Raw genomic sequence first — 27,948 nt, 5'->3', positions numbered from 1 at the left:
AGCATTGGTTTTTCAAGATTTTTGTATTTTATTTTTAATATGAGAGCAGAAACAAATTATTTCATAATTTTATTTTCCGATATCTTTATAGTTTTCCAAGATTGCAATAATCTTAAGACTGTCCAGTGAGTTTAGATTTATTCTCTTTATAAATAGTTCAAGAAAGTGTTTGTTTCTTCTCCTCATCAAGTAGAAAACATGTCATTGAAACAGGATTACAGGAAATTGGAGAAAATGAGAAAGGGGTGAGCCCCGGTCTGTGACATTAGGTAGAAAATGCAGCCTCTGTTAGCCTCTCACAAGCTGCTCACATTCACTGTGTTCCTCAGAGGTGACATATGAGCATATTTTAATACAGCAACAAAGGACATTTAACATTTTAAGCTACAACCCTGACAGAGATGCAAATCCTCTGCTTTTTTTGAAAATCTCCTTCCCCGACAGTTTCCCATAGGGTCATTAGAATTGTCCCTTACAGGAAACCGTACAGGAAGTAAACAGACACAAAGTGTGTTTGCTGTAAGATGTCAGAAATAAAAAAAAAAACTGGTGCTACTTTTTGGTTTTTGCCATTTCTGGCAAAATTATAGTGAAGTTAGAGATGCTGGTAAACATTTATTCGTCATCATCGTCATCATCGTCATCGTCGTCATCATCGTCATCGTCGTCATCGTCGTCATCATCATCGTCATCATCATCATCGTCGTCATCATCATCATCATTGTCATCATCGTCATCGTCGTCATCGTCGTCATCATCATCGTCATCGTCGTCATCATCGTCGTCGTCGTCTTCCTCCTCATCATCATCGTCTGGATCGATCTTTCCAGACAGAACGTCCTCTATCCACTGCTCCAGCTCGTCAGCTGTTGGCATATCATCCTCGTCGTCCATTTCCATCCACACACTGTCAGCCTGCCAAAAATAAGCACACACAAATATTTACAAAATGGTTAACATTTGCAGTGCCCAGTTTATACCTCAAAAAGGTGATATTCAGAGCGAGCAAATATTGAAATGCAAGATAAAATCCTCCTATTTCCTCAGCTTCTGGCTCATGTCTGCTTGAAAATGACAAAATTAAGAGTATTTTGCTGCAATTTCATATCTTGGCATTATAATAAAAGTTCAAACTTAGAAGATTTACTGCAGATATATAGAAATGGTTCCATGAGCCTGCTAATTGAGCTTCTTCAGTTCAAAACGGTATGCAACAAAACTTAATATTCTGTATTCTGTGTTTAGCACTTTTGTAGTGCGTCAAATAGTTCAATAGGTTGTCGATGATGACAGACTTTGCACTTATATTTACAGTTTTAAGTTTTGGTTGTTTTTTTTTGGTAACTAAGGCATTTCCCCTAATTTCTTTCAATAAATGGCACCAAATCTGTTAGACTTTCACTCGATAGTAGTGATGATCAGTATCATGTCACTACATGCAAGTAAACTTCCAACAGCATGAAACAAACTTTTAATTTTGGGTTTTTGCAAGCGGTGAGAAAAGTTGCTTACATCCTCAACATCAACCACGCCAATCTGAGGTGAAGAGAGGTCAATGCGGAAGGTCTTCTCCCAGTATGGCACCAGCTGAAAGAGAGATAAAGATGTATTTTTTGTAAAGCAGTTAAAAGAAACATAAGACAACAAAAGGGTATAAATTATTTTAAATACATAAATAAATAAAGTGAGGGGTGTTTATACCAGGGGGAAGTTGTCAGGGTCGATCCAGATGATGCTGAGGTTGGGGTTATCAGTGTTCTCGCGTGCCACCTCCTTCAGGATTTCCAGGAACTCAAAACCATCTAAAGAAAAGTTCAAATGTCATGTTCCCCAGTGTTGGCTTGGCATTTGATCGTCCAACTGATCGTATCACTATTTGGATAATATCAGAGCTAAAATTGTAAATAAAGGCTGATGTACCAGGGTCATCCTCCTCTGCAAAGGCAACAATGTGCTCTCCATCAATGTCATCCTCCTGTGAACACAAAAAGCGATATAAGAAAGGGATGTCCTATGTTTTCCCCTGATTAGGACTTTAACTTTTCTGGAAATACAATATGAATGCAGTTAAATGCCTTTTTTAAAAACAGAAGGGTATTTTGGATCTCTTACCCAGATCTCATACATGCTGTGAGGCTCTAGCTTCCTCAGAGTGGGCCTGAAACATTAAAACATTTAAAAGAAAACTGTTAAATTTCAGAGACTTACAGTAAAAAACTCACTTGAATTGATACATGTTTTGTCCATATAAACAGTCCAAATTAACTATTGAATTCTATTCTATTTTTCATTTCTATGGTAAAATAAAAGCACTCATCACGCAGAATGGTCTATTTCAAAGAAATATAACAATTGGATTATGGATTATTATTATGAATGGATTAACATCTACATCACTTTATTTTGCACAGGTGTGGGGTGATTTATTTTTTATTTTATATCTTTTGCTTTGTACATTGCTGCGTATCTTGAACTATAATAATATAGCATGAACTATTAGTTGATTTTTTTATATTAATAATCTAAATCTGAGAGCAGCAACAGCAGGTGTGTTGAATAAAGGCAATGCAGTTAAAAAGTACAGTATTTACCTCCAAATGCTGTAGTAGAAAGTAGCAGGGTATAGTACCTCTATATATATGTACAATGTGACATTCCACCATTGAAATTCAGTGACCTAAAAAGGATAAAAGGTCACCTTGAATTTATTAATGTTGTTTTAGTGTCATACAGGGACTCGCCTGTCGTGCTGCTCGATGTATTCGACAAGCTCGGACTCGATGTAGGGTTTTCCTGGAATGGTGACGGGTTCCTCCATGAAGGGCTCATAGAAGTCAACTTCGTTCATCTTCAGCTTCAGCCTCTTGGCAATCTAAAACGAAAGTGACACATATATAATAGTTTTAAAAAAATCAAAAATACTAAAAATGTGTACTAGCACAGTGCATATTTTAAAAAGTGTTTGAAACTGTATATTAGCAAACAGAGTACATAATGTAGATTCAGTTCAGTTAATGTCTATGTTTATACAAGGCCATGAAATTGTGATACATAAATTCTTCTTTTTATGCACAAAAGACTGCACGCAAAATTTTTAAAAAAAGTTTAAACCTTGGGGTCAAATGTGGCGAAGAATTTGACGAAGGGGTGGAACTCCTCAGCAGCATCATCGTACTCAATGAAGTCTGAATGGAGACAATAAGGAAAAATGCATAAAAAAGCCAAAAACAGTAGTTTCTTCGTGCAAAACGTTGACTTAAAGGGTGACTGCATGTGATCTGTGTGCGGCTCAGTCTTTATAACATCATCGTCGACCTACGAGGAGATTTCTCGCTCTTGAAAAAGCCGACCAGCTTGATGACCTCGTCCATGTTGTAGAAACCCTTCAGCTCACGATCGTTGTCGATGATCTCGACTGGGTCTTCAATCACCTGACAGGAGACATTTATATCAATCTTGATATCTGGATGACATAATAAAATTCTTCAAATTCTGACAAAAACATCACAGTCCTTGGGACCAATCTTCCTCATTGATCATAAATCACTTACATCATAGAGGAACTCCACCAGGGTGTCGGCAGCCAGCTCTCCGTCATATTCGATGATCTCATTGTCGGCAAAGATGTAGATGCTCTCCACCTCATCCAAACCTGGCAAGAGAAAAAATATCTTTCATCAAAAAGCACCATTATTTTAAACCTCTAAGCATCACTTATATTCTTACATAATGTTGCAGTGGTATATCGAGTGAGTGATATTTGCAAGAGGGAAGATAGAACAGGGCATTACCGAAATTTGCTGGGTTATAGGAGATGCATGTATTTCCTTAAGGTAATATAATTGTAATGAAAGTCAGATTAATTTTATTTTATCTCTTTTTTTTCATTTGTCATTCACAATCTTCCACAATTTATTTAGATGTTTTATCCCAGCCATAGGTTATTAAAAACATCATGTGTTTCTAAAAACAATCATGTTTGGTGGCTAAAAAGCTGCTGGGGAAAAAAAGCTACAGGTTCTGAAAAAACACTAATGCTTTGGGGCCAAAAGCCTTAAAAAAAAACCCAAAACGTTAAAGTCTGGGAGCTGAAAAGCTGCTGAAAAGACTTGATAATTGAAAATCACTCTACAGAATTACTCACTTTAGTAGGAGCACCTTTGCTGTTAAAACTTTCAAAAACATACTTTCTCTGCTGCATGGTGCATTTTATAATAACGGCATAAAAAATAAAAGAAGAAAATAAACGTATAATATTGAAAATGTCAGTTTTCTAACATTTATATACCTGATATTTCTTGCTCATGCATTTGGGTTTAAAGCTGCAACGCTTCTTTTTACAAAGCAGCTGTGATTTCTTCGGTCGACACTTGAGGGCAGGTTTGTTTCGTATAATGTTCGCTCACTGCCTTCCATCAGTTTGAATCTGATTCATGATTAACTTAGATTTTTCGTCTATGCCTCTGCTGTTTTGTCAATTCTGTATTGATTCATGGGCAAGTTTAAGTTGAAGTGTGTCAAAAAGCCACATGTGCTACATGAATTTAGGAACTGTTCCTTATTTATGTGAGGGGAGATGCAAAATGGGGAAGGGACTTTGGATCATTTCTTTAAGCACTGAGAGAGGAATTATGTGTTTTGACTTGGCTTATGGCAGAGACATTCAACTATAAATGGTTGTTTTTTGTATATATATAATTAGAGTTTCTTCCAAAATTGTCAAAATTGAAAAAAAAAAATGGTGTTGGGAAGGTCGTGCATTTTCACAGGGAGGCTCAAAGAAAAATATTTTTAGCTCCGAGAGAAGTCATGATAAAATTTTGAATAATAATAAAAATAAAGTAAAATAAAACAAAATCACACCCCAGCCACCTTCCTAATCAGATAAGTCTTTTTGGTAAATCTGGCTGTATAGATCCTTATTGAATACTGATTACAGCTGTTATAGTTTATTAAGCGTTATGTTAATTACTGGAATAAAGAAGTATTTTTCAATTTGCTGAACAGGGTTGTAGTTAGGATTAGGGTGAGACCATGAGAAAATTGGTGATGGAAAGAGATTTACACGTAGCCAAAGAGTTTTTTTGTTGTTTTTTTCTGTCGGTATCATTGACAGTCAGGCTATGTTTTCACCAGCAAGGTCTCTGTCAGTGATTGGCGAGCTTACCAAGCTTCTTGGCGACAGCAGAGTCCTTCTTTTCATCCACCAGGCCGAATCCAATGTCCTCGTCATCAAAATCACCCAAAACTTGGGCTGCAAGCTGAACAGAGAGACATAGAGAGACAGAAAGAAGAGGTGGGGGAGTGAGTGGGAAAGAGATAAAGTTGTATTTAGTATTGCATGTTCTGATTTTATCTCTGATTGATCCTTGTGATCCACTCATCTGACCATAATAGACATTCCCTAATCTCAGAACTCCATTGAAAACATACTTTCAGCTTCATTTACATGAGTAACCCCTTGGCATTTCATCTTAATTTCAAGGCCTTAAAAGCAAAAAGCTTTGGATTGCTGCCTTGCACTTTCTAAATCGGAGTGAAACTGAAGCCAACAATTGACAGCCCTCCTAGCCGGCATGAGAGGAGCACAGACAGCGGGGTTTCCAGAAGAACAAGAGGGGCAGAACTTGAGCCAACTATGTCGCGGGGAAGAGACGCCGCAACAGGTGTGGTGGAAAGGAGAGGAGCTCACACTTTGCAAAAGTAAAGCTGCTGCATACATGCACATACATACTGTAAATATACAGGCAATGAGGAAACTGAATTTCTCACAGCTGTGTACAAATACACAACAGTTTTGCATTTTAAATGCTGGTTTGCTTTGCATTTTAATGTTTTAGCACTTGCAGAGTATGAAAGGATGATTGCCCTTATAAATATGAGGTTACTCTGAATGAAATGAAAAGCGTTATGTAGCGCCTTGCAAAGCAGCAAATAGATAACATTCATTAGCTGATAAATGCCCCAAAGCACCAGCACAAATAGCTTGTGCGGCAGTGTGGTATCGTATGTGCTATGTTGCTCTTCACAGGCAATTTTTAATGCCATCCATTCCTTTGGTCTCCAGAGTCCAGAGACATTAGCTCATGATTGGACCCAGCTAGGGCCATTTTTTTTCTCTAATCGTGTTAGGAGCATCGGCCTATTTGTCCTGAGACACTAAAGCGAGATAATCGCCATGTAGCAGCTGACGGGAAAAGTTCCATTCAGGGTAAAGTTTCTTCTACTTTAAAGGGCAAGTTCACCCAAATCAGAAAAATAACATGTTTTCTCACTCTTAGTTCTGTCTAGCCATCCAGATAGTTTTGGCGTTATCTTCTGAGATTTTAAAAGAATATTTCAGTATTTTGGGAAACACACTTTAATGCAAATAGTAATATCTGTCTGAAAAAAAGACCCTTTCTGATATAAGTCTATTTAGTTCAAACCATGATTGTTTTCCTCTAACTAAACCAAGAAATCCCTTCTGGCGAAAATTCCTCTCAGTAAGTTCGCGCAAATGTTCCAACGGTCCCAAATTCTGGATCCCCTTTTGTTGGAAAAACGTTGTATTGGACGGAAAGCCTACTTTTTTCATCATTTTCATCTTTTTTCGTTATTAAATACCGTTGCTTTTGCAGTGCTTTCAGCATAAGCCAAAATCCACCTTTTGCTTGCACATGATACGCGGACAGGCCTTATCACTTGAGAACGGGCCTACACAGAACTTGTCGTGACGCATGAAACGCAGCAGGACAGCATCAGGGTGAAACACTGGCGGTAACGACACAATGTAAGGAGTGTAAGGGCACCTATTGGGCAAGCAGGAGGGGTGGTGGATTGGTCCAACAAACCCTGGACTTTAATGAGGGAGTTTGGTGTTTGCTTCCCATTAAATGAGATGTTTTCTAACAACACCTTATACCTCCATCCAGTAATCCTAATCATCCGTGCCAGCATGCGCATTTGTTGACGTCCCAGCATTGGTTGGCATATTCTGCTGATGTCTAAACAACCATGTGCAGTGTAATACCATCGTATGCTTATGTTGACATCACCTTAGTGGCATGCCGGAAAGTAAATAGCAGATGCAGAAGGATACCTAAAGCATAATATGTAGATGCAGAAGTCCACTGGAAAAAGCGGCAACATGTGACGACTTGGGATGAGAATGTGTTGAGAATGCACACTCCCTTCAGCCAGCTTCAATTTCTCTATTGGTGTTTGAGCCAAAGTGGGTGTTTTAAGCCAAAACATGATCTTTTTCAGACAATCAAGTAAGTTTTGTGTCTAAACTTCACCACACGTCAGCTGCAGTGTTGTTGAGATTTGTAAAGCTTAAAGTATCTGCAACAAAATGATGTATAAACGTAACATATCTGTGGCTTACAGAAAAGTGCAATGTAAATATTTTTTGCATATTGGGTTGTCTGACTGTAGGAAGTGTTTTTTTTTGTTTTTTTGTTTTTTTGTTTTTTGCCAGAAAGGGTTTCCCATGTGCATCGCTTTAGCTTCACATCTATGTACATGTACGAAAGTTGCATCAATCTTCTCATCGAACTCTTTGCAAGAAATCGAATTTATGAAATGTATTTACCAAAACATTGAATAATTACTTTAAGATGTTTATTTCTCTGACACAGTAGAGGTGAATAGGATTTGTATTTGTTTTTTTTTTTTTTTGTTTTTTTGGATTGGAGTGACGGCAACACCTGCAGAGGGAGAAATCACTACTAAGTGAGAAAATATGATTTTAGTGATTTGTTGAAATGACCTCTTACAGTCATTGATGGCTGCATGAATGACTGGTTTGGAGGATGGATGGATGTTAAAGTTTGATTAATAGATTAGTTGGGGGGGCTTTTAAAACCGTCTTCTCTACCTCTTTTACAAGTAACTCAGCTTGCAAGAGGGTCCAGTCAAAAGATAGACCCAAACTGGCACAGCCCAAGCTGCTGCTGCTGGACTTTGAAAGCAGTTCAGTCTATGTGTGATGTCTGGTTGTTGCTTTGTGTAATTTCATCTCTTTTTAAACTAAACTGCAGTCAAGGAGTGAAAGAGAACAGTCAGCAGATACCGCAGCGGCAGAAGAATCTGTGTTTCGCAGCCCAGCTTCACAGGCATAAAAAGGCAGACCTTAACATACCTGAAAGATAATTGCTGCTTGACTTGTGACCAACTGCAAGAAGAGGTAACGCTTTAGGGCAAAGCACAATAGTCACAGCCTCCAGGTTTACAACAAATGGGAGTGGCCTTCACAGGAGACAAAATAGGTCCAAACTTACACACTGAGATTGTAATCGGAGGATTAAAGCCCCATTCACACACGACTATCTGCAACACTTCACTAAAGGTCCTCTTATTTAGCATTAATAAGCAGTATACATATAGTTCATAAATGGTTTTTGGGGTGATCTCGTGCACACTTTAGTGCCCCATATAGGCTAAAGCCTCTGCAGCGGCCCAGGTTTGATTCCAACCCACCCATCTAACACAGCTGTCCTACAAATTATTAATATTATTTTTATTTTTATGAATGTTCATTTATATAATTCTATTATTACAACTGTGTTTTAGTACTTTGTCAACATTATCTGTTCATACAGCCCGTAATCTTCCCCCCTCTCCTCAATAATAATGAAAGTAATAATAATAGTGCTTATGACACACTATGATGTAAATATGTGTATTATATTATTACAACTGTATTTTGCTATATTGTCAAGCACAATTTGTTCATACAGCAGTCTCAATGTAATGGTGCAAGTGTATAAACTTATATCTGACACTTTTGCTCATAATCACATTATAATAGGTTATTAACCAAATATAAAATGTTGCATACTGCTTATAAATCTTAAATACAGTTAGACAACTTAAAGTAAAGTGTTACCAGACTATCATTACCTGAGGACCTCATGTTAATGGTGCTGACTAATTTTGCTTAATCTTGCACAAATTTTCTACGACAAAAGTCATCTGACGAAATACTGAATGACCTCTCATCTCAACAATTTTTTTCTAGAAATAATATTAATATTAAACAGCTTTCCTTTCTTTTTTTACGTGTGTAACCCGTCCTCTGCCCCTGTTTTTCTAGAGAATGTAATATCTTCTGTGTGATTTCCTTCATCTCTAAAGACAAGATTTGTTCATTTAATTTGAATTAAACAGACTTTGTTTGTCTGTCAGCCTCAGAGGTCCAGAGAAAATGCTGAGTGTGAACAGGGCTTAACACAAGAAATCAAACATCATTGAATGGATCTGAGTGTAGCGTGCACCAGTGATTGATTGATTACATTTTTCTTTATTCCTTCAATCACTGCCTGGAAGCAGAAGTGTGTCAAGTTATAGAGGAACACAACCAGTTTGAAAACATCATTTTAAAAAATGCAACTTATAAATAGAGCAATACTAACCCTCTGAAACCAATAACACTATTTAAGAACTTTCCTTGGGTCAATGGTTTGAATGTTTCCTTTCTTTTTCATTCTTTTTAAAATTTATTTATTTTCATTCTTTATTATTATTATTTATTTTGTTTATTTATTTTAATTAATTTTCATGTAGTATTTTAGTACTACATTTTTTTTTTTTTTGCTGTGGTGCAGAGACACTTTCTTAACTGAGACACTGATTGTCCTGCATTTAATTGGGTTTCTTTTTTTTTTTTTTGCATGTACCACATTTCTTACAATACAAGACATGCTATGAATTTTTAAGGGTGGGACTCATAGCATGTCCTCCTCCCCATACCTTGGGCATGGCCATATTAGTAACACTGGGGTATTTATAAGAGAGGTGAAGTTCTCGGTGGAAAGCAAAGCAGGGAGTCCCACAGCTATATAAGGGCGTGTGAGGAAAGCATGTTGAGGAGCAGAAAAAAGGTCCGTTACATATAGGAATGGGTGTGGAAAGGGAAGGAGGGGAAGGCAGACTGATGATGAATGGAAGAAGACACTCGACACTCATGTTAACACTCCACAGCCATCATCTCCTCCTAGTTTTGTCTTGCCTCAAACATCTCCCATTTCTGCTTCCTGGGTGTTTTTTCTCTCTCACAATCACCTCCTATCTCTGTTTTCATCTGGATATTTTGTCCTGACTTAGTCTCCTGACACCACTTCACCCTTCCTCATCTGCTCCCTCGCTATCATCCCGACCCCGTCCAGAAGTCTGGGCGCACCGAGCCAAGTGAGAGGTCAGCAGTGCAGTCGCTTGGCTCCGTCTCCCGTTGCCCAGTCAGTGTCAGCTTGTCAGGTGACACGAGATGAGGGCAGAGTGCCATGGTGAGTTGTCAAAAACGTGCTCTGGGTCCCTGCTGCACTTGGCACCAAATGATGAGCTAGGAAAGGGTGGCGGCTTCGCAATGCAGTAGAGGGGTCATATTTCTTGAAATATAGACGCCCACACGCTCACTTGACACTGCTCAATGTAGTCTTTATATTGGCTACTTTGATGAAACTGGATTTGAGTGGCGGGTGTTATTGCTACTGAGTACACACGCTCTAAACCTGCCAGTCTCACATCGGTTCTCATTTTGCTGTATTTGTTGAATTTAAGGTAACACAGAGGACAGTTGCTGTAATCACTTTGGATTCTCAAAACCTGGTATATGCTTTAGTGCAAAATGACATACAAATAAGGTGCAGAAAACTACAGCTGATCAGGAAGAAGCCAATGACCATAAATTGCAATATGCATTTCAAATTCCTTCCAACACAAGTGTAAAAATGTACAAATTTCACCATAAACAAGAGTAAAAAGTGACATATTGTTCCTGGAATAACTGTAAATTACAACTTATATAAGTGTCAAAAGTTCAAAATCCCTCATAACACAAGTCTATATTAGCACCTTGCACTTTTATGCAGTAAACAACCATATTTTATCCTATTAGACATTTGTGCGAATTATTGGGTTATGGTCAAAAACATGTATTGAGAGGTCACAGGAACCTTGACCTTTGGCCACTAAATTCTAAAGAATGCATTCTTGAGTCCAAGTGAATGACCATTTGACCAGCAACATGTTATCAGTTCATTGTCAAAGTGAATGTTTGTGCCTAAAAAATAAAATTCCAGCAAGGTGTCCTTGAGATATCTTTTTAACAAGAATGAGACAGACAAGGTCACAGTGACCTTGAACTTTGACTTCTTACCACCAAAATCAATCATCAATTGATAAAATCAATGAATCATGGAGTTTAAGTGGATGTTTGTGCCAAATTCGTAGAAATTACCGCAAGGCTTTTTTGAGATATCAGGTTTAGGTTTAAGAATGAGATAGACAAGGTTGCACTGACCTTGACCTTTCTCCTTTGACCACCAGTTCTAATCCCTTCATCGTTGAGTCCAAGTAGACGTTTGTACCAAATTTTCAAACACTTCCTAAAAGGTGCTCTTGAAATATTGCGTTCAAAAGAATGAGATGGACAAGGTCACAGTGACCTTGACCTTTGATCTATGGCCACCAAAATCTAATCAGTTCATTCTTGAGTCCAGGAAGTTGTCAGAGCCAAATTTCAAGAAATTTTCTCAAGAAATGACAGAATGAGACAGATGAGGTTGCAGTGACCTTGACCTTTGATCTTTGACTACAAAAATCTCATCAGTTCATTTTACAAGTCAACACTGGTGCTAAATTCCCTCAAAGTATAAAAAGTTTGAAATTCTACCTGACAGAAATGTAAAAAGTTCTACAGACTTGTATCAAAAGATTCACCATTGACAGAAGCCAATCTTTATATACAGTATACAGTATAATCAGCAGTGTCCTATTTCACTCCCTTTACCATAGGTGTCATCCCTCTTCCAGCACTAATACTGGGACTCTGAAAAGGACTGAGTAAACTATTAATGTAAAAGAACTCTCCGTGCTGTTCTCTTCTCTGTCAGTGGTCTAAATATGACCCTCTGACTGAGCCTTTTTCGTTTGGTCGTTCCCATGTAGGCTTTTTTTTTTGTTCCTTAAGTGAACAACTGAACAGTTTATGAGTCACACACTATGTGGGCGTTACCTCATGATGTAAGTCACTCAGTCAGAACCCTAGGGACACAAGCACACACTCAGCTACCACACCAGCTGCAGAGAAATGACTAGCTTTGCAGTTAGCGTTGTTGCCATTAATATTTGCACCCAAAGTTTAAATATTCAGAGCTGTGAAGGAGAGTGCATATACATTTGTGTACTGAGTGCATATGTGTGTTGTACTTATGATATAAATGCAGGTAAACTAATGACTATGCATGTTCACAATTTAAAGATGTATTTCGAATCTTGCACACTTGACTTTATTGTTAAGGTATTTTTTAGTGAAAACATGTTAGATATTTTTTTTTAAAAGCACCTAATTTCTAATCACATTTTATGACCATACAGACACCAAAATGATAGCATATTTCTGCAAGATTTAAAGATTAAAAGATTCAAATGATCAAAATAATAAGATAGGTTTCTGATTTTATTTATTCCTAATATTGCCAATTATTGTCCAAAATTATCCTTTTTTTAAAGGTTTCTGAGTGTGATCTCCAAGGAAGCCATTGTTTTTTATATATGGTACAAAAATTGCAGAGATTTCTTTTTTGAGATACAGTAAGTAATAAAATGTGTCGTATGTTTGGTTGTAATAGAAGTTTTTTCCTTTTTATCCAGTTTAGATTAATTGTAGTTTTATTTAAATCTACGTTTTATCTACGTTTTAACAATACAAAATTAAAGTTATTTTGATTTAAAAGAAACACAACTGCATGCAACAAAAACATGCAAAAAAACTTCAACACTAGACATGCTTCAACGCTTCAACATTATGGCTAACTAGCAGGTAAGATGCCCGATAAAAAAACAAAGTAAAACAAAACAAAACAAAAAAAACAGCGAAATAAATCTATGACTTACAATTTAAAAAACAACATTAAAATAGCAAAAGTGCAGACCATAGGGGCAAAGATAAAATGATTATTAAAAATAATCTAAAACAATGTTAAAAATGTAAAAGAAAAGAAAAGTTAAAAAAAAACAAAACCAAAAAAACAAAGAAATGAGTTTTAAAAGCATGCTTAATAATAATAATAATTCTGTGACATATTTTTACCAATATAACTATGACTATTTCATTTTATTTTATGGACATTTTTCCCCAGCATTTTTTCAAATTCTAAATTTACTAATTTCTTGCAATTTGTGCGAATTGTTGCGAATTGCCTGTCAGTCTATGTCAATCCAGGTTTCAGAAGGTTAATACAGGTTGCGCGTATATACGGTAAGTAAGAAACTTTATTATAGGTCCCTGAAAAGTTCTGTAATGTAGTAGTAGTTCTGTAATGTAGTCCATAAAAAATGTGTGGGAATCTTCTTCTCAAATTGTCTTGAACATGTGTTCTCATTTCCTCCAAAATGTCTAATCTGTGAACTGAATGAACATTAAAGGATTCTCAAAGCGGCATGATTTCCAGATCTTCCTGCAGGAGCAGGAGTCCTGGGATCTGTGCAAAATTAGCAGTGCAGCCAGCTTTTCCCCTCAGCCAGATGGTAAATTAATAATGGCTGCTGTAACACATCAGGACGTTCTACACCAGGCTGTTACATAACACTGCGCCGGGGTGGTCATGAAAGATTCAGATACAACAGTGTATAAAACACATGCTTTGACTTGCCACCAGCCAGCGTAACTGCACTGTGTTAGAGGGAGATTCAGGATTTGTGCACAGAAATAAGATGCTGTGTTTCGAATGTTTTTAGAGACTTAAGATCTTGAATCTCATCCTCTGATTCTTTATACAGTTTAGTATTTTCACTTTTCAACGTGGTCTCATGGGAGACATGATGAAATACATGGAAAGCTTTCAGAAACCTCACAGGCACAGAAGCTGATTCACTACAACAAACTGTGAGGGCAGAAGTGTCTGCGACCATCTGTGAGTGACTCACTGTGACAGCAATAAGCCGTATTACAAACGTGTCGCGTAACAATCTCAGCTAATAAACTCCTTGAATTTAATCAAGCTTGTTTATGTGAGTCACATAAAAAACAGCAGGTGTTTAATTCATCACACTTTTCGACAAGCAGGCGTGTATATTTGATGAAAGTTGTTTAGATTTGATGGGGTGCAAAGGCAGATAACCACAAGTGTATTCACAGAATGATTTGTGAGAAGCAGGTAGTACTCAAAAACCTGATATTTACGCCGTATAAATTGACGTTTGTCACAATAAATGTTCTTGTTCCATTAAACAATAACGACGGCTCCACTGCATTTGAGTGTCACAGTCGATCTTGTCGCAAAAAATGTATATTTCAAGAAAAATAGCAGAAATTGATTAAATATATAACATAAAGAATTTATTTTCTTCCCTGTCTCACCTGCAAACTCAGTTATCCTGCAACATAAAATTACTCTATTTATCAACCTTTGAATTTTGAATGATTTGCAAACTGTGAAAGATTTATGAACTCTCCTGAATGGTTTATTAGTATGCATATTTATATTTATATTATTACACACAGTGATGTAGAGCACTACTGCACTGTGCGCTGTGCTAAATTTATTCAGGTCCATCTTTTAGTGGAATGGAGATGTGAGTCAGGGATTCAACATAAAAAAAAAAATCAGAAATACATTTTTTATGATGCACCTTGATCCCCTGCATTTCCTTGACATTTTTCTCCCATCAATAAGTGATATGAAGATGTTTCCTGATACAGATAACAGAGGAAAGGGGAGCAGAGAGGAACATATAAGAGAGAAAGGCAAAAATGATGTGTATGTTATGTCGAGGGAGAGCGAGCACAGCAGTGTCACTGAACTGTACAGCAAGAAAGCACATACACTGCATGTCAGCGGTGCAGAGTAGAGCGTATGGGCTGGATTTGTGTTTCGCGGTAACTCAACTGACAGCCAACTATTTTACATCCAGTAATTTACATCTGAAAGTCAACACACAAGCAACCCCCAAGGCAGAAAAATGTGGGCCAGAGCCAAAGTGCCAAAAACTGCAGTTCCTCTAATGGCCACTTGAGGCTGACTCCAAAAGTGAGTTCGTCCCCATAGACCACCATGTTAAAATGTTCAACTTAACAGCAGGAATACACACGTTTACAGCCTGATAGAAAACAAACAAACAAACAAAAAAAAAAACCCTGTTTTGGTCTGTACAGCTAATTTCAACATCCATGACAACTGTGCGGGGGCGAATTTTATATAACTCACCTGTTAACATTTTTTTTTTTACAATTCAAATTTATCTATTGTGCTAAAAAAAAAAAATAATAAAGGATCACTCTCCCAATTTACACAAAAAATACAACAAATAGCCATATAGATAGTTTGTTTAGTTTTGTTTATGGGAATATTTTTCGAAAATGTGTATTTGCATTATACCACCAACTCTAATCTGCTATTGCTGTTAATATGATGAACAAAAAATGTTTTGGGGGTGGAAAGGGTTATAGGCAATTGTTCACCAGCCTTGCCCACACAGCACTTTCTGTTTGTGGCTGATATTTATTTTCAAGGGTTACATTTTAGCAACGATAGTTGACAGCATCATGTAACAGTTTCACCTTCCAAATGCAGAAATCCAGCCAAATAACATCAGTAAACTGCTCTGATATGGTTTGAAACATCTTCCACCCTCTGTAGACACTGCAGAATACAGATACTGAAGAGCTGAATTTCATTTGGGAGTTAGCTGATATAAACCACTCTATTTTGCAGCCACACTTCAGATCGAGGCACAGTGCAGTCGACAGCTGCTTGATGGAGCACTCGCGATGATGAAGCCATTAAGTGTTTTCACCAAACCAGACTGCAGATGGGCAGACGCACTCAGTAGAGTGGCTGCTTGTGAAAATTCACAACACAATTCGTCTACAGAAAGGGGCTCGCTTCCACAGTGGTTGTGCTCGAAAATAAATTTCAAAGAATTGTGCAAAATATCTCAATTCATTTACCAAAGAGTAGGTTAAGAGATGAGTCCATGTCTGATGGAGTGTTGTTTCAATAAATTAACTTGAAAGCAGATTCAATCTGTATAAAAACACTTCTCCTGAATAGACAGAAAACACAATATCCACGTATCATATATCCTCAGGTCATATACATTACAGATGCACAGTCATGTCTGTGACTAATGAGATGTGTATATTTTTAAAGGAAGAAACAAGAGATGAGAAATATATTAAAAAATATATTTGGGAAAGCTGGAGGTGTGGGCTTGAGTCACTTGGGCTTAAGTAAAAAATCTATCAACTTTAGAACAAAATTTAAAAACTACTTGTAACTCAACTTCGATTTTAAACCCAAAGACTGGACTGGACTTTCATGCACGAGTCCAGTGTTTGCTTCCTGTTTTAATGTGATGGGGTTTTTTTCTACACTTTGTTATCTGCCCTTTTGCCATATCCTGACCATCCATGCAGGCAAGTTCTATTGTTGACTTGCTTTTTTTTGACTCGGGACTCAAGTGCAAACATTTGAGACCAACTTGTGACTTGCAAAACAATGACTTGGTCCCACTGCTGTGGATAGTTTAGCACCATTAAATAAAGCTTTAAAACCTAATCCGTGTTGTGACAGTGCATCAGGCAGCAAAATATACGGTTTCAGAGAAATCTGAGAACTCCCGAAATCATTAGGCAAAAGCTTCTATAATAAACCCTACAAACAACAGGTGGCTTTTGACATGGAGCAAACTGGATAAACTGGGACGCTAAGCAGGCAAAAAAATATCTCTACCCATCAACACTTCTGACATGTCATCAGAGAACAACACCAAGGACACTTTATCTAAACATAACTCCTGTCACATTTAATGATATCACATCTGACAAATGAGTTCTTAATTTAGTGGCTCTTTCACACTGTTAATTGGGGGGTCGAGATGCAGCTCGGCGAAGTAAGAGGAGATCCATCAAGTTGCGATGTTGCTTTCACACAACTTGACAGCGGTGTTAACTAAAGGGAAATCCTAAGTATGACAGCTACTTGAAGGAAAAGTGAAACTCGTGATCTGGAGGATAAAGCATGAGGAGTATACGAAGCTCTTTACAATATTGGACAATCAGTAAATTTACACACAAAGTTAAGTCGAGCCGCAGTTATAGCTCGATTAGACCATTTCATTTAACTAAACATGCACCAGCGGAGAATCAAGTTATTGACCGCAGTATTTCCACTCCTTCACAGTAGGTGGCAATATGCAAACTTCTAGCTAGTTTTTATAAAGTACCCTGGTAATTATTCCTAAAACTTCAAGAAATTTGACTTTCAGTTGGACTAACATGTTTACATGTCTTTTAAAAGTCCAGTTTCACATTACTTTTTCCAACATCATTAATTAATTAATTAATTAATTCATAGTTTATTCACAGAGTCAATAAAAAATATAATGATTTCAAGTAAAATTGTGAAATGGGACGCCCCGATAAGCTAAAGCGTGTATATAGGGGCCCAGACATTAAAAGACATAGTTTACAAACATAAATTTCTTTTTTTTGAACATTTATTAAAACACGTCCCTTCACAGTAGGTCTCACACCAATTTACATACAAAAATCACAGTGGTCTAGGAAAAATTACAAAAAAGCAAAAAGAAATAGACCATTTTAAGTATGACACCATAGACCCCCCAAATAGGCCCCCAACAAACATAAATTTCATCCTGAAACTCAACTCTAATCCAAAACTTCAAAAGCACTCAAAATTACTAAGATCCTAAAAGTACAGTAACAGTAATAGTATAGTAACAATTATAATCATGTAAACGCACTGAGTCTCACATTTTTCCCTGGAGAAAATGAAGTGGTTTAAAGTATGTTACATTGAGTTTATGAGGTGAAAGGCCATGGGGACCTTTGGTCTGTGGTCATGAGGTCTAATCTGATTTCTGAATGCGGCATGTCAATGTTAAAACCAGAGTCAAATAATAGTTATCTGGCTGCCTTTCAGGTTCACAGGTCATCGCATTGGATGCTTCAGAGGACGCATGACTTAATAGTGACCCCGCTTTCCACTCTGTGCCAACTGAGAGCTGCAAAGCTGGTTTATTTTGTTCTCAGTAGCAGCAGCGAGTCTCAGAAGAGCCCGACAGAGTTTTTAATAGCCTGGTTGCAAACAACACGAGCCAACTGAGCGTTAAAAAAGTATTTGAATAAACTCAACCACACGAAGCACCGTCTGATGACAGAATAATACTGGCAGGTTGGCTACAGTATGCCATTGTAAACCTCACATTATACTGAATGATACTGTAATAAATTTACATTATATGACATATACTGTACATTTAGAGTATAATAAACTGTTAAAGCAAATTATGGTTGTGACACTGTATAATAAAAGTAGGATGCTGGTAACTGTTGCCAGTAGCTTAGTGTAGTTTTACCTGAAAATTAGTTACAGTATGTGTTGTAGTAAAGTTAAATGTCATAGTTTTTTTGTTTAACACTTTGAAACCAGAGCAGATTGGCATGATTTCTTTCAAAAACACGGTAAGAAGTTACAAGTAAAGAGTTACATGAAAATTAATTGAAAATTAGCACACACAAAAAAAAACAGAAAATGAAAAACATTTTAAAAATGAGAAACAAAAATAAACAAAAATATAAATACATAGATAAAATAGTTATTATTATTATTATTTGTATTAGTCTTCCATTTAAAAACTTAAATGTATATATATATATAAAAAAAACCTCTCTCTCTTTCAAAACTGATTTTGAGCTCATTTTTTGTCACCTTTTCCTAATGTCTTAATATTTATGGGACATCTTTTGCCAGGTTGCGCATCACCTTTTTGGTCATGTTTTTTTAAATAAGTAAAACCAATATGTTTCAAAGGTTTAGACGCACATAAAAGGCTTCTGAATGCAGCAACGTCGAAAAATTGAGATGATTCAAATTAAATCTCCTTCCTTTTCTCTCTCTCTCTTCATCAATAACATCCTCTTCTATTAAAAATGGAAACATGATATGTATTGTGCCGTTGAGGAGGAGAACTCCGACAATCAGTTTGGATCCCGGTTACCACAGCGACAGTCTGACCTTTTCCCAGATCTCTCAATAGATGGAAGGAGATTAGAAAAGACAAAGCGAAGCCTCCTTCAAACCGTTAAGATTCCCTGCACATAATAAGACTGTTGTCATGTGTGCATGCGTGTCACCTTTTTAACTAATGACGTGTTATTCAACCTGAAAGGGGAAAAAGAAGAAAAACAGACCTTGAGCAATACTTTCAGCTCTACTATCACAGGAAAAATTCATACGGGTGATGTTACAATCGATGAATTAAGACTGTTCCAGTCACGGCAGCATACATGTGTGCAGGTGTTTTTGGAATTTGCAGGGGAAAGTGAAATTGCGAAAAAAGTTGTGATAAATTGTTTGCAGTAAAGTTATGTTGGTTGTACAAAATTGCAAGGTAGTAGAGATATGAACCACCAGAGGCCCCACATTACGATATTATCGTGATACTTAGTTAATTGTGTTGTGAAATGCTGAGCATCGCAATAAAATATATTGCGATATACTGCAATTTATTACCTTTTTTTTTTGCTACAGCAAATTATGTCCCCAAAGGAAAACTTTGTTGACATCTGTTTACTAAAATTAAGTTTTTGGTCCTTTTTGGTGGTGCCAGAGGAAAAGTCACTGGATAACCAAAGTTAGTAACCTTCAACCTCTTGGGATAATCAATGTCTTTACAAAATTTCATAACAATTCATCTAATAACTGTTGAGGTAATGGATGGAAGTTGTAGACCGAGTATCCGACAGGCCAACCTTCAGTGGTGGCGTTAACATAAAGATGAAACCCTGCAGTGTTGGTAATAGCTTTTTTTCTATTTAAGGAAATAATCTTGATAGTTGTATGATGATTATGACTTTGCCTATGCGGTGCTATATATAAAATGTAGCTTCATGTTGCTGCTGGTTATGTGCGTTTATGTTTTTGCCCTTTTTCTTATTTATCTTGAACTGTATAATCAGCTCACAGAGGGACTAAATAATGCGGCATGTTTACATCATAATAACATCAATAAGTGTACATTGTCCCTGATAAACAAATATTATACATTATTTAATACTAAAAGTCTGCCTCGTCTATGAGTGTTGCAGATAAAGTAGTATGACATTAAAAAAGGGTGGTGCTATCTGTTCATACAGTTTACTGAACAATACACAGGGTGCCTTAGCAACCATGTGTGTGTGTGTGTGTGTCTAGTAAAAGATCAGTGCAATCTGAGCTGTGTTGAGCGCAGTGATTGATGGACATTTTGCAGCCAGCTCTATGCCAAAGGTCAGAGTTCAAACAGAGACAGAGAGAGTAAATATAGAGAGAATTCAGAAAGATGTTAATCAATACCAGCGTGCGCAAAATTAAATGGGGAAACAAAGTCTGTAATAATTTAAATGTAACTGTAAAACTAGAAAGCATGAAGCCCTTATTCTCTCATTGTTAATTTTGCACCCTGCCTTGTCTTCGAGCATATCTTTGGATGAATTTATATTATTTGGTCTGGGTAAGATATTTTTGGCTTAAGAGCTGCAGAGGAGTTGGGCTTTTTTTAAGCACACCTCTTAAGGACTGTGAAATTTATCTCATGTCTTCTGAGTTTAATCCCAGTTCATTAAAGAGATTACCGTTGTCAGACTAAATGTTAAACATCTGACTCCTAGATATTAAAAGTAATTAAGAAATATCAAATTAATTAAGAAACGATCACTTTAAAACCTCCTTATCAACAAGTGTTGAAGGGGAAAAAGCAGTGGCAGTTTACTGTTGTTACTGTCATGAATTTATGCATTAAACATTCAAAAAATCTGCAAATTCAGGCATGCAGACACAGAAATTACACACACGGTGCAAAACTTTCTTGAAGACAGAGTTGCTGAGTGAAAAGAAACTTAAGTTTATGAAGTAAAATGACAATGTATCTTGAAAATATTACTGGTTAAAGTGATGTTGAATGGTTAACTCAACTTGCTTTACCCGGGGCAATTTTTACAAGGTGACAGGAGGTCAGGGGCCAATTAATAAACAAAAAAGTATATATAAATACTTACCCTAGACTACTGTTGGTGGACTGTTTTTTGTGTTTTGGTTTTTTTTTGGTTTTGTTTTGTTTTTGTGATAAACACTCTATTTTTATGTTTTGTTTTTTAATGCACACTGGCACATTATCTGCATCCAGTTTATTTTCGTAGTGAATTAGAAAATGGTCAGCGGGCCACCTTATCGCTGGCCACAGATTTGGTCCTTGGGCCATATATTGATCATCATTGGTTTAGTTCATTAGAAGGGGTGTAAGTAACAAATTACTTTAAACCTTTACTGTAAAAAAGTGGTCTTAAAACAAAAAAAGTCACATTAAAAAATCCCGATAAACTGTGTTTTTATCTATTTAATCTAAGTTGCATCTGCCTCAATAAATGACTGATTCACTGCACCGTCCGCCGATCACGCAAAGTGACCCAAATCAAACGCAGCTACAATGTTACGTCATCATCAGGTGCGCACCGGATGTGGCTACTTGCTGAAGAGCTCACAGAGGACGCTACAGGTGGCGTCGGCGTTTACTGAGGAGTTTTTAAACGTCGGTGAGGTTAAATCTTATTTATTTAGTTTAATAAGTTAGGACAGTGCATATTAATCAACATATCAGCAGTAAGCATCGCGTAAACACGCCGGAATGAGCGCAAATGCTAAATTTCATCCGTTGTTTTAAAGCAGGCACCATAAAAACAGGTAGTTTAAACGCAGGAGGACTTCCGGTTGTTTCAAAAAACAACTCCTGAGGTGACGGAGGAGCCTGAGGACTGGTTATACTGGGACAAAAAGGCAGTATGGACTGGTTATTCTATGCATTGGGAATAAACGGGAAGAGCAGTTGAGCACGGAGCAGATTATGTAGCAGATTATGGAGGACTTCCGGCGCTCGAGACTCACAAAGTGACGTTCAAACAGGTAAGCAGCCTAAAATGATGTGTTTTCGTTGATGTGCGCGTGTCTGTGAGCGCGTGCTCCGCGGTTTGCCAACAGTGCACTGTGCTTTCATATATGTGTGTGTTTTTGCTGTAGTTGTGGAGTTTATATCGTTTCTTTTTGGTGTCTTTTTCGGTTTTTGTTGTTTGTTGTCTGCTGGTGAAAAAAAATGCATTTGAAAAACTCAACAGCAATGTGTATTTAAAGAAATAATGGCCCAGTAATTCAAGTTACAGACCTTGTTGTGAGCAATTTTATGTTGGAACTATTTTCTTTAGACTACACTGTATCACTGCGCAGAAGGAAGTGTGCATCTGCTGCTGGCTAACCCAGCACCACTGAACTATCTACTGTTTCAGCTCTGCAAAGGAGGACGCCATTATTGTTTACATCTTGTATGGTCTTTAGCATGAGCCTCTTGTCCATGCGTGGATGCACGCATCCTTTTATGCGGTGTTGTGGTTGAAATTAAATTTACCAATGGTTTGGGCATTAGGGGCTTTATTGATGCTTCAATATAATTACATTCAATGCAATGTTGTTACCTAAAGGTGTTCCTTATTTCAACAGCAATGTCATATAGGCTACCTGCATTAAACATTTGTTGCCCTCTGTGTTATAAATGCAAGCCAGTACTTTTAAGTGTATTTCAGCTGACCTACTTTTCACTAGGGACTACTTTTACTGAGGCCGCAAGTATAGCCGAATATTCTGTTTCTCTTTCCATCCCTGTTAATCAGTCAGTCAACAGTAAATTAGGCAGCAACTGTTTTGGTAATTAATAGTCATTTCCTAAGCAAAATGCCAAAAAAAAAAAAAATCGATCCAGCTTTTTGAATGTGAGAATTTGCTGCTTTTTTCTGTGCTGTGTAACAGTTAATTAAAATACCTGTTGGTTGCACAAAAAAGCACTTTATTAACTCAGCTAGGGCTTCAGGACATGCCATGCCTCTTTAAATATTCATTAATTGCACAGGCCTAGATTTCATTTAATCATTTCAAACAGTGGGTTTGGAGGTCCTCTGCTAGAAAACTTTGAGCATCATATACTTTAGTTCTTGCAGTCTGGAGATTTTTTCCCCCACCAATTTAATGTGTAATTTAATATTTTATTTGAATTTTGTCAAAATAAAAGTCCCCTGCGACTTTTATGTTTTGATTTTGGGGTACAGATGTGCATGTCCTATGAATTGGAGGGGACTTAATCCCCTGCGTCCTGCCCAAAATCAATCCCTAAATGATTAGTTGTATCCCTTTATATGGTTTGTTTGTAAATATATAAAATAATAATGGCTATAAACATCTATTTTGTATCACTATTTTTTGCTGGTATTGCAGTGAAATATTTGTTCTGCCTATTTTTGCCTTCACAATCACAGTGGCAGACGAGTAACATTCAGTTCAGGTATACAGAGTGGCCATTATAACCTGCCGTTTTCGTTGCATGGCTGATATGCTCTCTGAAACTACAGCTCCCTTAGCCTTCGCCTGATGTGCTATATTTTTTGTTTTGTGGATTAAATAGAAATTTAATATTTATGTATGTTTCAGTTCCAGTCCTCTTGTCTTCACTTCCTCTCAACACATTCCCACAACTCAATTAGCAAATGCAGATTTTGTGACACTATCTGGACCTCTTCCATTGAGTTTACAAAATAAACCACAATATTTCAATAAATATTAAAATGTTTTGCATATTTCAACCCCTGATCACTACATGGGCACTAATAGTTGAACTTGCAATAGCTCGTCACAGCTGAGAGCACACACTGGATTATTTTTCACAGAGTAAGATAACTACCAGCTCGGGTCAAAGGTGGCATGTCGGACATATTTTAGGGGTGATGGGATAACTCTTTCTATTACACAACCTTTTTGAGTGGAAAGTTTGTTGGTGAGGTTTTGCTACCTGCCTCAGCTGTCAGATTTCTGCCGTGTGAGCATTTTAGCCTTCTTGTTGCTCTTTTTAGATTTTAACTTTTAACCTAAACAACTTTGCTGTCGTGATTGTCAGGTTGCATGCATGGAGGACCATGAAACATAAGTCATTTTCAGGTTAAAGACTCATTCTTGAAGCACTGTTAAACTGACTGGAATTATATTTGAAGGAAATAAACCTCTGACACTATGTATTTATGAATGAAAAAATGGAGGACCCCAGTAATTAGCCCTAAAACCCGGAAATCTGTTGGTATTTTAGCACATCTGGTTCCCAAATGAATGTTTTTTTTATACAGGATTTTTAGTTAGAAGCCTTTGAAGACTTTGACGTTTCGTACTGTCACATAAAAAAACTAAATGATGTGTAATGAATGCCATCATACTGAATGCACTGCTGAACATGGCTTTACAGTCATTTAGCAGTAGCGATGTGACTGTAGTGTAGTTCATCATAGTATAAAAATAGGTTTTTACCTCTGGCGATTACATTAAGGCTTAAAATCCTAAAGGTGGTGTTCATTTGTGAAGATAATCTTGCTGAACAAACGTGAAAGTATAATTTTTTTACCACAGAGCTTATTTTCTGCAATGATCCAAAATCCAATGGAAAAATCTCATAAGTTTTTTGATGAGGGAAGCAGAGCGATGCTAGGTTCCGGGTTGGCCTCCTTAAAATGTTCATCCCTGAGGAACTTTGTGCACCGTATGATGTCTGAAAGTACTTTTTATCAAACACCTTTGGCTTCAAACAAAGGCAGATACGATTTTATTCCCTCAGCTTTGCACTTTAATAATTCATACTTCCTGATTCAAAGGTGGTAATGACCAGCTATTTTAAGCATCCCCTCTGAGCACCTCTTATTCTCTGTCCTGATTGGCTGAATGGTCAAAACTGGCAGGAAATCAGCAACAGAGTAACAGTCCAGCAGGGACCTGCTCCAGTAAGAATCTCTCTCTCAAGCCAAGGAGCAAAACTTGGCAGCACTGATAGGAAATTGATCAGATCCAGTGACTTGGGTGTGTAAATGATGGTTTAGGACTGGAGCCTGCACCCAGAGGGTGTGTAGTAAAACCAAACAGAACAGTGTGTGTTGCCTGAGAGAGCTGACGGAGCAGTGGGAGCAGCAGTTGAGGTGAGATATGGCCCTAAACTGCCTGTCCATCCCAGGAGGGCTTTTAGCCTCTTGCTAAGCATGCAGAGCTGTCCCGGGCTATTTACAGAGGTGACTTATGCAGGCTAGTGTAAGGTACACTGTGCCTCTGTAAGAAGACACTGCTGCTCTGACAGGCGGAGGATTGCTGTGGTGAATACAGTGGCTGACAGTGGGGCCCAGGTGCATCCACTGCGGGCAGGCTCATAAAGACTCCATTAGATTTATTTTTTCAAGAGTTTCCAGAACATACAAATGCTTTTTCTACTGTTAAGTAATAAGCCGCACCACTAGAGCAAATTAAGTGCAAGTGTCTGGCTCAAAGGCACTTCAGCAACAGCCGCTGAAGGATGCAAAACTTGTTTACTTGCCCGAGTTTGATTTGCAGAACTACAAACCTGATATCTATTTACCAATACAGCCTCTGGTTAACTGTCAGTTAAACTGAGCTGTTAATATGATACACCATATCTGCAGACAGAATCATAAATCCTTAGAAAGTACTTAATCCCTTGAAACCTGAGCAAATTTGCTTGATTTCTGTCAACAACATGGGAAGAAAGCAATGAGCAACCTAAGGATAACTTGCCAAAAAATAGCAAGAAATTAGCAAAAAGTACAAGAAAGTTGCCTGAAAATAAAACAATACAAGAAAACAAGGAAATGACCTGGGAAAAGTGCTTAAAAATGATAATAATTATGTAACATAATTTAAAATATATAATTTTGATAATTATGAATGTTTTTCCCTAGCTTTTTAAAAGTAATTCTCCAAATCTACAAATGTCTTTGCTCAGCATTAAAGGTTGAAATACTTGTGTAAGGGGTCTGAAAGCAGCACAAGAAGAGTTTGCTCATTTTAGAGAACAATGTAGCAAATGCAGTATATACAGTAAATACAGTATACAATAGCGTGATGAATGAGGGACATCGCTGGCTATAGGACTTGATTCCATGTAGTAAACTTTGCAGAGCTGCAGTTAAATATGGAGTTGTATTTAATTGATGTAAAGCAAGTAGCCAATCAAAGATATACATTCATGTGCTGTACTCTGGACTCTTTGGTTAGCAAGGATTGACTTAATCTGTACCTGCTGTGAATTGGTGCTTGAGTGCTATGAAGGTTGCACAATAGACAAACTAAAAGAGAAATTGGACCATATACCACTTCGGTTTCATTTGGGTTTTACCTGCTACCTATGCTGAAACAATACTTTCAAAGCAGTACCAGAGCCTAGATTCTGTTGTGATTTGGTCCAGTAGGAACATGCTGTATAGAAACGGGCACCATATGGGCGCCGGGTTTAAGTACCCAACATTACCAACTGGTAGGTGGGAAGTTGGTTAGCTGGCCAAGGAACTTCATCAGCTTCCCAGAGAGCCATAACTATCCATGCAGGGCTGATAGTTTTGGTATTTCTGGTATGTTTTCTTTTCCATTCTATTTTAGAAATGGCCTGGTGTCACTGCTATTTGTGATTGTGTTAAACAGGTACTTATTTCACATATATATATACACACACACACACACACACAACTCACACACACGGGCAAGCAGACAGACAGGCACTCAATGTATAACTAAAAAGAGCAGATGAGTAGAATCACTGGTTGACTTGAAGCCTATTCAAAAATTACATTTTTTTTATTAGCCTATAGGAAGAGTAAAGTACCAAAAAATGTACCATTGGGTACTGGCACCAAAGTCAAGGTACCAGTACCACCAGTACCAGGATCAGTTCAATTGTGAATTGTACCAAACCCTGCTAACCAAACTAGCCTGATGTGGTTAAAGGCCATTGAATGCTTGAATAAAACTAGGTCAAACAAAGCATTTCCCAATCATATCTAAAGGAAATGGTTAAAGAATGCAAGACTGGATTTTGGACAATTTCTCCTTTAAGGCATTCACAGTATTGTACATTTGTATTCAAGAAAAGTACTGTAAGTTGTTGTGTAAGGATTCTGAAAAGAGAACTTGAGGAAAAAACCCTTGCTTCTTCTCACCTCTTGGCAAAGTGAGCATGATTGTCCACATTGTGTCTGTTTTCTGAAAGTTGCAAAACTGTTACACGCCGCTCTCCCTCTCATCCACTTGACGTACGCTCCCTGGTGTACAGTTTCCTATCAGTACCTCCCCCCCTCCTGCTGCTCCTGTCCCCATATTCTCCAACCTGCCTCCTTCAGGTCAGCATCTATACAGTCATACTTGGCAGGATGCCACACCTGAAGGGTTTATGAATCCCTCAACCCTACCTGACCCCATATTCTCCACCTGTTCTGTTTGCCTTCTTATCCTGTCAACAGTTGTAAACACACTTATCTGAAACTCTACGTGCAAAAGCCATGACTGTGTCCAGGAATTCCCAACTGGAGCCAAATCTCCATGTGAAACCCTTCCCTTCCTTCCCATCTTCCCACCGTGACCCTTCCCCCATATGAGATACAAATCCATCCACTGTCATGCCTTGGCGGAGACCCACCTCCAAAGCCAGCTCCTCCATCTGAAGCTGCTTCATGGCACTGCGGTTCCCATCCACATTTTTGTGGTAGTAGATCACCATCACGTCGTACTTCTTCATGATGGACTTGTAGTTCTTGGCATTTAGGTCATGGACGCGGTCTTTGCCATCGTATTCAGGGATCTCCAAGCCCTTCTCCCCCCAGGACAAGGTCCCCAAAGATAGGACCGCCAAAAACACCCAGCCCCACTTCATGGCTATCGTCACCTGGTGGCCGTAAGAACACCTCTTCTCAGAGCCTTGAGTAGAAGGGGATTAGATACACTTTTGGTTCAACAATGTCCCTAACGCAAGTTGATGTCAAGCAGGGAGAGTTAGGAACAAAGTCCACTTCCGTCCCCACTGGCTAGAGAAGAGCAGGTCTGACAG

General features: G+C 37.7%; 1 protein-coding gene across 2 annotated transcripts; it reads right to left on the bottom strand.

Annotated features, from left to right (window-relative positions):
* Positions 1–4: 4 nt before the first annotated feature.
* On the bottom strand, positions 5–27,948 carry casq1b (calsequestrin 1b). 2 transcript variants are annotated; one of them, XM_042512391.2, is made up of 12 exons: positions 27,541–27,948; positions 8,126–8,158; positions 5,168–5,261; positions 3,552–3,652; positions 3,320–3,431; positions 3,112–3,185; positions 2,742–2,872; positions 2,113–2,158; positions 1,921–1,975; positions 1,702–1,802; positions 1,513–1,587; positions 5–915 (listed from the first exon to the last, which is right to left on the bottom strand). In XM_042512391.2, the coding sequence occupies exons 1-12, from the start codon at positions 27,772–27,774 to the stop codon at positions 616–618; spliced, it is 1,356 nt and encodes a 451-aa protein (XP_042368325.2). In that variant the 5' UTR covers positions 27,775–27,948; the 3' UTR covers positions 5–615. The 2 variants fall into 2 exon arrangements, with proteins under 2 accessions (XP_042368325.2, XP_042368326.2); XM_042512392.2 differs by lacking the exon at positions 8,126–8,158.

This window comes from Plectropomus leopardus, chromosome 23, assembly GCF_026936395.1.
Source record: "Plectropomus leopardus strain MGB_pleo_1.0 chromosome 23, ASM2693639v1, whole genome shotgun sequence".
Taxonomy (NCBI): domain Eukaryota; kingdom Metazoa; phylum Chordata; class Actinopteri; order Perciformes; family Serranidae; genus Plectropomus; species Plectropomus leopardus.
Note: the sequence above shows the minus strand (reverse complement) of the source record. Positions and strands in the feature narration are given on the sequence as shown.

Coding starts and splice junctions, on each gene's coding strand:
- casq1b (XM_042512391.2), bottom strand. CDS start 27,774: ATGAAGTGGGGCTGGGTGTTTTTGGCGGTCCTATCTTTGGGGACCTTG. Junction 2,873..3,111: donor TCGCCACATTTGACCCCAAG/GTTTAAACTTTT, acceptor CTTTCGTTTTAG/ATTGCCAAGAGGCTGAAGCT. Junction 1,803..1,920: donor TGCAGAGGAGGATGACCCTG/GTACATCAGCCT, acceptor ACTTTTCTTTAG/ATGGTTTTGAGTTCCTGGAA.